General features: G+C 39.0%; 1 protein-coding gene across 14 annotated transcripts in view; it reads right to left on the reverse strand.

The window, feature by feature from the left end:
* The window catches only part of SNAP91 (synaptosome associated protein 91), a 149027-nt gene that overhangs the window by 84172 nt on the left and 52289 nt on the right, over positions 1–12566 (reverse strand). For all 14 annotated transcript variants that reach the window (XM_045498925.1, XM_045498924.1, XM_045498918.1 and 11 more), the window contains exons 6-7: positions 10913–11006; positions 9090–9201 (exon numbers count right to left, since the gene is read on the reverse strand). In XM_045498925.1, coding sequence (XP_045354881.1) covers positions 9090–9201; positions 10913–11006 — 206 coding nt within the window. The remainder of the gene's footprint in view (positions 1–9089; positions 9202–10912; positions 11007–12566) is intronic.

Consider the following 12566-nt stretch of genomic DNA (forward strand, 5'->3'; position numbering starts at 1 on the left):
CTAGCTCATCATAAAGCAATAAACCTATCCAAATTAAAGAATTCTTTAAATTGTCTACACTCCTTATAAATTGATACTTTTGTTGTCCATAAGTGATTTTTTTCAAACATTATAATGTGTCTCTTAGTTACAAAGTAGTGGAGTTTTGTGAAAACCATTTGGTTTACCAAACTCATCATGACTTTCTAATACATAATTGTATCCTTTTTCTTAACCTTCAACTTCCTAGACAGAAAAACAGAGGAGGATCCGTTTGCTGCTCTCTCTTGCATTCCCAAGACTGGAATTCACAATCAGTAAGGTACTATAGCTCCATTATACTTACAGTATGTGAGTGTATTTTCTCCATACATCTTTGGAAGGAAACCAGTACTTTATCAGTATTTTTTTTGCAGCCAGTCATTCATCAGTTCATTCCGTCAATAATTACTGACATTGCAGATAGAGACACCGTAGACCCTGCCCTAGCTTCCAGACAACTCTAGATCATAACTGAAGATAATTCACTATTCTTCATTATGTTGTATTTCACATTGTTAAACTCATGCTATTTTTATATTCTCTCATATTTTAAAGTTCTTAATTTCATTCAGCATGTAATTTTACTACCTTAAAAGTATTTTTAATTTTCTCAAGAAAGGTTTAATAATATATAATTACACAAAGAACTAATTATTGAGGGTAGCTACTCATTACCTTCTGTTGACAGTCTGGGTAATTTTACATTTAACACAGACCTCCGCTGTAGCATTCAAGGGAAGAAAAAGATCAAGAAAACAAACACATACTGTTTTCCACTTGAGATTTGAGACGGAAGTGAGGCTTTTAAAAAATGGCCAAATCTAACCCAAAGGTATTACACTAAGTGAAGCAAGTCAAACAGAGAAAGACAAATACCACATGATTTCACTTATATGTAGAATTTAAAAAGCAAAACAAAAAATAAACAGACTCTTAAATTCAGAGAACAAACTCGTGGTTGGAATAGATGAAGAGAATTAAGAGGTCTAAATTTCCAATTATAAAATAAGTCAGTCACAGAGATGAAAAGTACAGCATAGGGAATGCAGTCAATAACACTGTAATAACACTGCTTCCCTTCCCTTCTATAATACTGTAATAACGCTGTATCCTGACAGATAGGTACTGCCCTTACGGTGAGCACTGAGTGATGACATATAGAATCGTCAAATCAAAATGTTGTACATCTGAATGAATATAACATTGTGTGTCAGCTGTGCTTCAATTTTAAAAACTGGCCAAATACAATCTTTATCCACCCATTTCTGTTGTCTAATGCTACAGATGGAATCATGGCGCTATAAGGGAACAAGTATTTTTTAACTTAAACTTTTGAAAAAAATGATTTATTCTGGTAAAACATAATTTTTTCTTTCTTTTTAAATAATCTTCACATAAATAATTTTTTCCAAATGTCTAAATTACTTTTCTTTACTAATCTAACTTTATTTCTTTGCATCAGATCTTCAGCAATAACACAAAAAGAAGAATCAACTGAATAATCTCAATTTATTTTTAGAACTAATGCATCAGAATTTTGAGCAACTTGTCTCCTCCGGATACTTTTTAAATTGTTCTTACCTTTCATGGTAATTTAGGATATGGTAACAAAAGATATGAAATTATTATGGCTTTAGGTTATAATTTTATAATTGTTTCTGTAACAGTGGTAATGACACAGTAAAGCAACATGTACTGAGAAGTGAAGCTGTGAGATTCCCTTGTCCCCTCAGACTAGGGTATGGCCAAGAGAAATTAATACTCTTAATTTTTTTAATATTTATTTATTTTTGAGACAGAGAGAGACAGAACATGAGCGGGGAAGGGGCAGAGAGAGAGAGGGAGACGCAGAATCTGAAGCAGGCTCCAGGCTCTGAGCTGTCAGCACAGAGCCCGAAGCGGGGCCCAAACCCATGAACTGTGAGATCATGACCTGAGCCTATGTTGGATGCTTAACTGACTGAGCCACCCAGGCGCCCTGAGAAATTAATATTCTTTTAAAAAAAATTTTAAATGCTTATTTTTGTGTGTGAGAGAGAGATGGAGACAGACAGACAGAATCTGAAGCAGGCTCCAGGCTCTGAGCTGTCAGCACAGAGCTTGATGTGGAGCTCAAACCCATGAACCGCGAGATCATGACCTGAGCTGAAGTCAGACGCTTAACCGACTGAGACACCCAGGCACCCCGAGGAATTAATACCCTTAACAGAAGGGATGGGTCATCCAGAAAGGAGCCTCTGTCTTTCATACTAAAGATAACATATGTTGATTTTCAGTATTAAATTTCAAATCTGGCCTTTGTAACGTAATCTTTATAATGTGTTGATAAATTCCCTTGTCATATTGGTATTAATTTTCATAGAACAACTGTCCTAATGAAAAGAACCATATGAAAAGGAATCTCATCCTGTGAAGTACACTGAGGCTATGCATGTGGACTATTACTAATGAGCATTCATCAGAAGGAAAGCATCTTCTTGCTCGCACATCAGAGTTTCATCATAGTGATAAAATGTTTGCAAAGATTTGCAGCACCACTATTGATTCCAACATAAGATGCAGAGAATTGTTCGTGAAGTCTTTAATTAAAACTAACCCATAGTGCATTTATAAACCTAACTCCCAGCACTACTTAGTAAACAAACAAAAAAACCATACCTGTCTCAAAACACTCAGGATAGCAAGTGTACATATCTTCTAGAATGTTACTTTCACATGAGCAATTTGACAGCAATGTTGAATGAAGGCCACTCAACACCAGAATATGATGAGGCAAGAATGCACACCTCTACGTCTTTTGAAGTCAGGTCTTTAATATGAAGATACAACTCACCTTTTCTGTTTCTAATGTTAGCCAATAGACTATCTTTTTCAAATTAGATGAAATAAAAATATATATATATATTGCATGGTTATTATTTTAATATAAAGAGAAAATGCATTCTTACTACAGTCTTCTTTCTGAAGTCAAAATAAAGTAAAATAGCTGCATTTAAGTAGATGTTGAAGACAATCAAGGAGAATCACATGGCTTCACATGGTTTTAAAGTTTGTTTACTTTTGGGGGTGGGGTACAGAGGAGGAGCAAAGCAAGAGGGAGAGAATCCCAAGCAGGCTCTGCACTATCAGCACGGAGCCCAACGCAGGGCTCAATCTCATGAACCGTGAGATCACGACCTGAGCCGAAATCAAGAGTCAGACACTTAACCAACTGAGCCACCCAGGTGCCCCTGGCTTCGCATGTTTAATTGCTAAGAAAATTGTAAAGGCAGTAAGTCCAATGTTCTTGAAGCAGAAGTAGGAAACAAACAAGGACACACACTAGTGAGAGGACACAAGTATAAATCAGCAGAACTTCATTTCTGACTGGCTAAGGCGTTAAGACGAGCAACTCAAAGATAGCAGGTTTTAGTTTTAAAGGACTTATATATCAACGGAAATAAGGAGATTAGGAAGGGCAAATTCAAGAGTTCATTTTTTAGAGATTGCTGAATTTTAAAAACACAGTATCTAAATTTCAATATCTACAAATAAGGCCTGCAAAACTGAAGCTTGGAAGAAAGGTAAGGGCTTAAACAACAGATTTGAGATTTGTATCTCCATAGGAAACCATAGGGTTTTCAATGAAAAATATACACACAAAAAACTGGCTAGAAATGAACTTCAACAAAAACTAAAATTTATGAGTGGTAAGAAGAGTAAAATAAGCCCCAAAAAAGGGAAGGAAGATCTGTTATTTGGTTTACTGAGAAACACTCTCACCTGAAATAAAGGTAACACAGTGTTGCATTACATATTAAGGGCAGGTATCTTTCCCCAATAAGGCAACATCTCTAAGACCAGTGTGTCTGATTGCCTTACCCAACCTCCATTCTCTCTCTTTCTAGACTCATGAGAAGCCAGGAAGCTAGATGCAAAATCAGTTCTGTAAATTAGACAGACCTGTGAGAGATCTGGAAGGTAAAACGGAGGCAGAAACCATTTTCCTGCACATTTTTAGCTATTTCTGTCACAAGAAAGTTCCTAGAAGTGTGAGATACATTATCTTTCGGCAGCACTCCACTGCCCACCCTCCAGCTTCTCAGGTTTTGAGTAGTGGTTACTCCTACTTGATGTGACTCCCTACTTCCTGGAAGGTAGCCTCAGGTGTCCGTTCTCTAGCTTCCTCAGGCTGCAAGGCAGCTGAGGTGGTGGCAGCAGCTTCTTATTTTCCGTGTACTTCAGAAATAGTAGCTTCCCTGGTGTGTGAGAATTTATTGTTCTGGAAGTCATTCAGGAGGCTGAGCCTAGACCAGGTCCTAAAGGCTTCTGATAATTACTTAAGCACCCACCTCCCTACATTAGATCCTTTTCTAAATTTAGAGTATGTCAAGTGGTTTCTGTTTCTTGAGTAAGTACATTGTATTTGGTATTTGAAGTGGTTGTAGAAATCAGGCCCTCAAAAATGTCAAAGATAGGAATCCGGGATTAGATGTGTAACCGGCTGGATCCAAAGGCAGTGATGACCGCCCACAACTATCAAAAAATTGATTCTCACAGTCTGTGCCATGCAGGAGTAAAATAATTACTGAAATCATCACCTCTGTTTTTCTCAAATGAGCAGCTAAAATGAAGCTTACCAGACCAAGCCACTGCTGAGACAGACCACCATGATGGGAATAAGGCAAACAGAATATAGAGTGAATGGTTGCTCCTGACTCCAAAGAACAATGACAACACAGGATTTTAAATTACTGGCTCAAGGCACCAGTCAGACAGTGATACTCCAAAAGTGCCCTCAAATAATCTTATCTCTGGCAGACACAGGCCTGTCATCACTCAAAGTCAGAGTCTAATCTTGTAGGTTGCTGAATTACAACATATGTCGTTAAGTTAAATTCCCAGCCTCACCACGGTCTCCTTTGTGAAAGTTAGGATGTTTATTGAGAAGGAAAATTGGAAAGGAGAGTGCTTGGGTAGATTCAAACCAAAGTGAGCTACTCTTGCTAGGAGAAGCTTTTCCTTCTCTGCCTGAAGAGGCTGTTCCTGCCCTGATTGGAGATCCTGTAATCAAGCCACCTTTCATGAGGGAATGAAAAATTTTCTCATGCCCAATCCATCTACTTCATACCCCTTTCCCTTTGCCAACTGCCTAAATACCTAGAATGAGATTTAGAAGCCAGCATGCCCTAGGGAGACAAGTACAAAGTCTGACCCAGGAGGAAAAAAATATACAGGCTAAAAGAAGTGCAAGTTCTTACAAATTTCTGTTGGCAGTAGGGTTGCCAGATAAAATACAAGACACTGACTTAAACTTAAATTGTAAATAGATAACTTTTTAGTATAAGTATGTCTCAAATATTGCATGGGACTTACTAATACTAAAATAATTATTCATGGCGCTCCTGGGTGGCTCAATTGGTTTGGTGTCTGACTCTTGATTTTGGCTGGGGTCATGATCTCACAGTCATAGGGTCGAGCCCCACACGGGGCTCTGCCCTGGGCATGGAGCCTGTTCGGGGCGGGCTCGCTCTCTCTCTCTCTCTCTCTCCCCCTCTCCATCTGCCCCTCCCTCACATGCATGCAAATGCACATTCTCTCTCATAAAAAAATTATTTATGTTGATCTGAATACAAATTTAAGTAAGTGGGCATCCTGAATTTTTCCCTGTGAATCTGGAAACCTTCACTGATAAAAATGTAGACAGCTGGTATAGATTCTAAAGGTTCTGACCAGGAAGAAAAGTGTATTTAATTAGATTTTGGATATAATTGATAATTTGTCAATTTGGCCACAAATTGGGGCCAAAAACAGGGATTCAAAAGCTAGCCTGAGTATCTGGAAGTAGCTCTAAAATAGTGATTCCCAAACTGAAGTCCATGACCAGGAGCAAGAGCACCACTCAGGACCTTACCAGGAATGCAAATTCTCAGGCCCTACCCCAGACCTACTGAATTAGAAAGTCTGGGTTGAGGTTTAGCAAGCTGAATTTTAATAAGCTTTCCAAATATTCTTGAGAAATGTCCTTGAAACACAGCCAAGAGCACTTTTTCTTACTCTTCTGCAAAAGGGACCCTTACCAGGGTGACTACACCCAGGGGAAGGGGATATACCCAGACTTTTCAGGAACACTGACGCTAAGCTGATGCTACTCCCTGTGGACCCAAAATGTCACTATTCATTCTACCAATTTGAGTTGAAGTTTTTTGGGGATTAGGTGATAAAAGAAAAGTGCATCCAGTGGATATATTACACTATCTGTGGTTATTTCCCCAGTTTCCTGAATATATATTTCTAATAGAAACACTATGAAACTAGCAGAGTCCCCACACTGGTTTCCTGACCTCTTGAAAGACACAGGGGTAGCAATTCCATCATTTCCTCAGTTAACCTGCATATCTGGTCTGTGAAACGGGTTGTGGATAGAGATTTACAATAGGTTACTGTGAATCTGATCAGGTGATGACCCCGACTTGCAGACTCCCAGATGTATCCTCCTTACCAGCATAAAATCAGCATCACTCTTGACACCTGATGGGCAGCTATCAAACCAGCAAACTCTTTTATCTCTATCTCAATAAACAGAGCCCATCAGAAGTAGTTTGCTTCCATCTGGCAGGGATGATATCATACACTTGCTGTCTTATTTCAAGGATATCAACCTCTCTAGCTGTCATGATCCCATGGGTTATCACACTAACGATATCAGGCTGACTGTACCCGGTGGGCAAGAATTTCAGTAATGCTGGATGCCTTGATAAGTCACATGTATGTCATGGGGTGGGAGACAGAATTTATGAAAGTTCAGAGACCTGCCACATCAACAAAGTTTCTTAGGGTCCAGAGGTCCCCTCCGTGTCAAAGACAAATTGCTTCACGCATCCCCTATAACTAAAATGTAGGCAAAAGTTTTGCTGAGTTTTTTTAGTTTTGGAGGTAACATATACAATATGTGTGTGCTCTGCTCTAAAATGAGTATCAGGGATGGTGTCAGATATAAGTAGGGTCCAGATCAGGGGAAGGTTCTGCAACTGCTCCAAACTAGAGCCACATGGGCCTTTGTTCCCACAAACCTAAAAGTACTCAAAGTGTCTGCGGCAGATCCAAATGCTGCAGAATGCATCTGGCACACTCCAATAGGAAAATACAGTGGAAGCCTCTGGTGCTTTGGAGCAGAGCCATGTCTTCTTCAGACAGTAACTAATCTCCTTTGGAAAAACTGTTCTTGGCTTGCTTATAGAGGCTGAGATTCTAACCATAGAATATCAAGTGATCATAAGACCTCAATTGTTATCTAATTTACAGACCCATAAGCTGGGCAAGCGCAAGAACACTCTATCATCAAATGAGAGTGGTATGGAAGAGGTCAGCCTCAAGTCAACTCTGAATACCCGTGCAGGCTGTACAGACAGATGGCTCATATTCCCAGCACACTGACTCTTCTGCACTGCATTTCTCCCTCCAATCCCTCTGGGGAGTTCCCCATAACCAGCAGACTGAGGAGAAAAAGAATTCAAGGTTGGTTTAGAGATGGTTTCTCATGCTGGCACTAATGAAAAGTGGTTTGCTGAATCATTAAATCCCCACAAAGGGATGACCTTGAGAGTGGAAAGAAATCTTTCACTGTAGGCCAAACTTAAAACAGTATATCAATCTACTTTAGGTCAAAGGAAAGACGGTGAGACAAATGGAACTACCCCCAAAATATGAGCAAACTGCTGGCCTGGATGACCAGGGACTTAGAAAAAATAAAACTGGAAGATGGGTGACAAGGTCTGGAGAAAAGGAGTGGGCGGACCTCTCAGAAAGGATAAAGAGCATGAGACTATTTTCATTCCATGCAAATGTAGACCAAAGGCCATATGCCACAAAAAGGTTCTCAATGATAGGGGGGATAAGAGGACTCCATACACTGATGAACAAAGTGATTTCATCAGAATGGAGGTTGTGAATAGGTCCAACCACATAGTCTGATGTATCTGCCACTGTTGCTAAGCCCTTAGTCTGTCAAAAGCAGAGATCAATGCTGAACTTCTACCACGGCATCATAATCCAGGGAGTACAGAGTCATCCTCGAAGTACCAGGTTAAGGATTAATTCTTGGGGTGCCTGGGTGGCGCAGTCGGTTAAGCGTCCAACTTCAGCCAGGTCACGATCTCGCGGTCCGTGAGTTCGAGCCCCGCGTCGGGCTCTGGGCTGATGGCTCAGAGCCTGGAGCCTGTTTCTGATTCTGTGTCTCCCTCTCTCTCTGCCCCTCCCCGTTCATGCTCTGTCTCTCTCTCTCTCCCAAAAATAAATAAACGTTGGAAAAAAAAAAAAGATATAAAAAAAGGATTAATTCCTTTTACCAAGGAAAAGAGCATAATAGATAATTCATCCTGGATATGGATTTATCACCTCTTCCCATAGTGCTTTGCCAGTGCCACCATCTGTGGAATTATTCCCCATCACGGTATCTCACACAATCCTACTTCTATTTTACTGCACAAGAAGTGAGACAACAGATGCATCCCACAGAATTTGTCAGTCGTAGCATGAATCCCTTCAGTCCAGAAATAGCTGACCTTACATAATGATGGAATGGTCTACAGAAGACACTATTTTAAAGGTATCGAAGAAGATACCTTAAGAAGTTAAACACTCTAGTATATGCTCTGAGCCACTGGCCAGGATATGGTACCTTGCTCACCACTGTTGGGTTATATGGGTCAAGGACCCTAGGAGCTGGAGTACCCCTTATACTTGATGAAGTGACAAGTGGCTTCCTATTCACTACACATCTCTACAGGTGGTACCAGAGGTAGCTGTTAGCACAGTAGAGTAGAACATATTGGGACTTAGTCCAAGAGGCAAAGCCTAGAACCTTCAGTAATTCCAATATTTTGTAAGCACCAAAATCCCTGTATAAAATCCTTCCTGCTTAAAACATCTAGAGTGCTGTTTCCTGCACTTACTCTTGACTAAGAACAGAGAAACATGACCTCGATGAATCATATAGATTATTACATAGTAAGTCTATGGTATCCAAATCTTTGCATTCTGATACAGTCTTTATTCAAAGATACCATACCATTAGCAGTTCTACATACCAAGTAAGTTAATAACGCCATCATTGTAGCAAGCAAAAAGTTTAATAAGATCTTTGAAAAGAAGCATAAATGCAGCATTTATGACACCATTTGTTAGCTCATTTGGATGCACCTAAAAAAAGATAAAAATTTAATGTTAATTGCATGTCATTAAATGACAATTTTTCTCAGAGCACATGGAAATGTCTCAAATGATTACTAAGAAATTAATTCACATTCTATACATTTGTATAACTCTTTTAGTAACTCTACCAATATTAAAAGATGGACTGTATATATATTTTTTGCTTCAGTTTCAGTCAGTGGAGTTAGTCCTATCAATTATAAGACATCTATACATCCTATTTGACCAATGATCCACAGGTCAATCAAATACACTTCTAAACATCTAGTTTTTTGTTACTTTTACTATGCTATATTATATTCTTCCACTTCCCCTATGTAAAGGTCTCTGTGGAAGGGTTCAAAGGGACCTGAAGTGACTTAGCGAGGAAGCACACACATGGGGAGTAGACACCTTAGTCACCGACCTCCAAAATAATTCTTGAGACTTATAACATTCACCCATCCACCAAATACTCTAATCACAAATGCAAAGAAGAATAATTTCTCCTCATCCCCAACCCTTGTTCCCAACTCCTCAAGGGTCTGTTCTTTTTTCCTGTATGACCCCCCCCAAGACAGCACTGTTTTTAAGGGCAAGAAAAGCAAAGAAAAATAAATGAATAAAGAGGAAAAAAAACTTAAGAGAAGCAATTCCATAAATACTTAGTGAAATCTTTACTGTAAAATCCATCAAAAAAACAAGATGTTTTGCTGATTTTACTGAAATTTCACAAGAGATGAATGTTGTGACCAGGACTCAGTTACAGATTAAACTGTGTAATGTTAGCAGAAATTTTAAGTTACTAATATTGGAGGGAAATCTTTGTTTCAGGCAACCACCAAAAGAGAGGAAAGCTAATGTGAGTCAAGAATCTTCTCACGTGTCAGAATATTTTATTTTTGTGAATCAGACATGTTTACTGAAGCTTTTAATTTTGAAATAATCATAAATCCACATGTAGTTGTAAAAAAAAATACAGCAATTCTATGTACAATTTATTCAGTTTCTCTCAATGGCAACATCTTGCAAAACTGTACAATATCACAACTAGGATATTGATATTGCTACAATCCACTAATCTTATTCAGATTTCCCCAGTTTCACTTGTACTTATTCAGATTTCCCCAGTTTCCCCACTTATTCAGATTTCACCAGTTTGTGTGTGTGTGTGTGCGCGTGTGCGCGCACGCAGTGTGTACTTTTCTTCATGATCTTATCACATATGTAGGTCAGTGTATTTATCACACTCAAGATACAGGTATGGTTTTAAGACACATATCACATTGGTATCGCTAGGAAGAAAGATGATGACAAAGCAAAGATAATTCTCTTTGGTGGATGGTATCATCTAAGCTATCTATATAAAATGGCCTCTAAGAGCAGGCTAAGTTATTTAGCTGCCTAAAGGTACATCTTGTAGCTTCTTCATCCTGTCAAACACAACAGAAGACCATCATCCTGTTCTGAAGTGGGGTTCTGAGAACACACCATTTGTATTTTTCCATGACTTAAGTGAACACCTGGTAAAGTGCCCAAACTGGGCAACCAAGGTCATCTCTACTGTGCGAAGAGCCTAAACGAAGTGTTCTTCTACTTCATTGAAACGGGGGAGATCTAAATCTGCTTCCTGAGCATATTCCCAGCTTTACCTGTAGCCCACCTTCAAACAAAAGACAGTATTGACTGTGTAAGAAACATTTTCTAGTGAGATACATACATCAAATTCAAGCAGCGCATCAATTTGTCCCTGCAGTATTGGCATACTCTTTAGTAGCTTTTCAGGAGCCATTGTCCTCATTACACCATCGGCCCTACAATTTTTTTAAAAAAAGAGAAAGATAAAACTCACTTGTATATGGAAAACTCAAGACCACATGCATTCTTCTAAGCTGCCCCCCCCACCATTTCCCTGTTAATCTTACGGGATGATTTTGAGATTTTAAGAGGCTGTAGTTGATTACCCTCTCTACACTACTTCCTCTTACCCGTTCTCGTTCCTCAATCACACAGGCAATGCTTTCTTTTTCTCTGCATTGCCCTAAGGAAGAAAGCAGTGTGGTCTGGATAAAAGAGATCAGTTGAATTATTGGATGTACTTTTCCAAATCTATAACAGAGGTATACGTTTTGTGAATGCCAGTTTATTGGCTTGTTTTTGAGAGAAAGAGAGAACACATGTCTTAGAAGCTTTTGAAACCTGTAGGGCTGGGAGTGCAGAGTGTATACTATTAACTATCAAGGGGAGAAAACTGCAAGCGGATATGCACAGTTTGGCCAAAAAGAGACAGAATTTAACTAGCTGCAGAGGACACAACCAGAGGTTCATGACGGAGGGTGCATCAGAGAAGGCACTGAACCCTGTGCCTACCCACAGGCCTCTTAGGGGGCCCCTGCATCCAGTGATGGCAGTATTGAAGTAACTGAGGGAAATACCCAGGTGATGTGAACAGGCTAATGATGGCAACTTTCAGGGTCTCTCCCACTTCGAGGGTAGGGAAAGCATCCCAAAGTATCCTTAAGTGCCCATAAAAGGGTGTAGAAGTTCCTAAGAAGGCTATGGACCTACTACAGGAAGGCCGCAGTGCAGCTGGGAACAACAGCCATGGCTGCCCAGGCCCATGTAGGAAGTCAGAGGAAAGCATGTAAACTAGAATCATCCATAATGAGAAGGAGATGAAGTAAAAACCTAACATTCTATAAAATGTTCACTCACAAGAAGCTAATTATTTTGAATGGGCAAGTTTATATTGTTCACCACCATGATAAAAAAAAAAGTGTATCAAAGCTAAGCCTGGGTCAGTATTAGAAAAAAAATAGAATTTTGTCTTTTTGTGTGGATTCTTGAGACTAAAATATTAAACTTACAATATCTTGCCATTATTTCAAATCAGGAACAGATACAAGATCTGCACAAATTTATGGCAGAACACTTCTGATGAAATTCAGCATCAATTTAGAGGGAAATAAATGATAATCATGTATTAAAATCAAGTGCTTCTCTTTCGATGAGGTTTTCTAAATCCATGGTTAGTATTACTAATCAGTTCAATTGTGTGTGTGTGTGTGTGTGTGTGTGTGTGTGTGTGTGTGTTCAGTTTTGCCTCAATCAAAATACACTGAAATAACTACTGTCAACTAGAGCCACTGTACTTTGAACTTTGAATGACCTTTGTTTAAAATTTCTTCATTTAAAATTATTTAAAGGAATATATGTGTTTAAGAATTTTGAATTGATTTTAACAAATAAAATGTTATACCATGTCAACTCTGGGCAGCAAATTAGATTTTCTGCATGAAAATATACATGAAGTAATACATATTACAATCTCAAGGCTGAGTTCTAAAATACAATTGAGTCTCTTTTTTCAGGTG

Source organism: Leopardus geoffroyi, chromosome B2 (assembly GCF_018350155.1).
Source record: "Leopardus geoffroyi isolate Oge1 chromosome B2, O.geoffroyi_Oge1_pat1.0, whole genome shotgun sequence".
NCBI lineage: Eukaryota > Metazoa > Chordata > Mammalia > Carnivora > Felidae > Leopardus > Leopardus geoffroyi.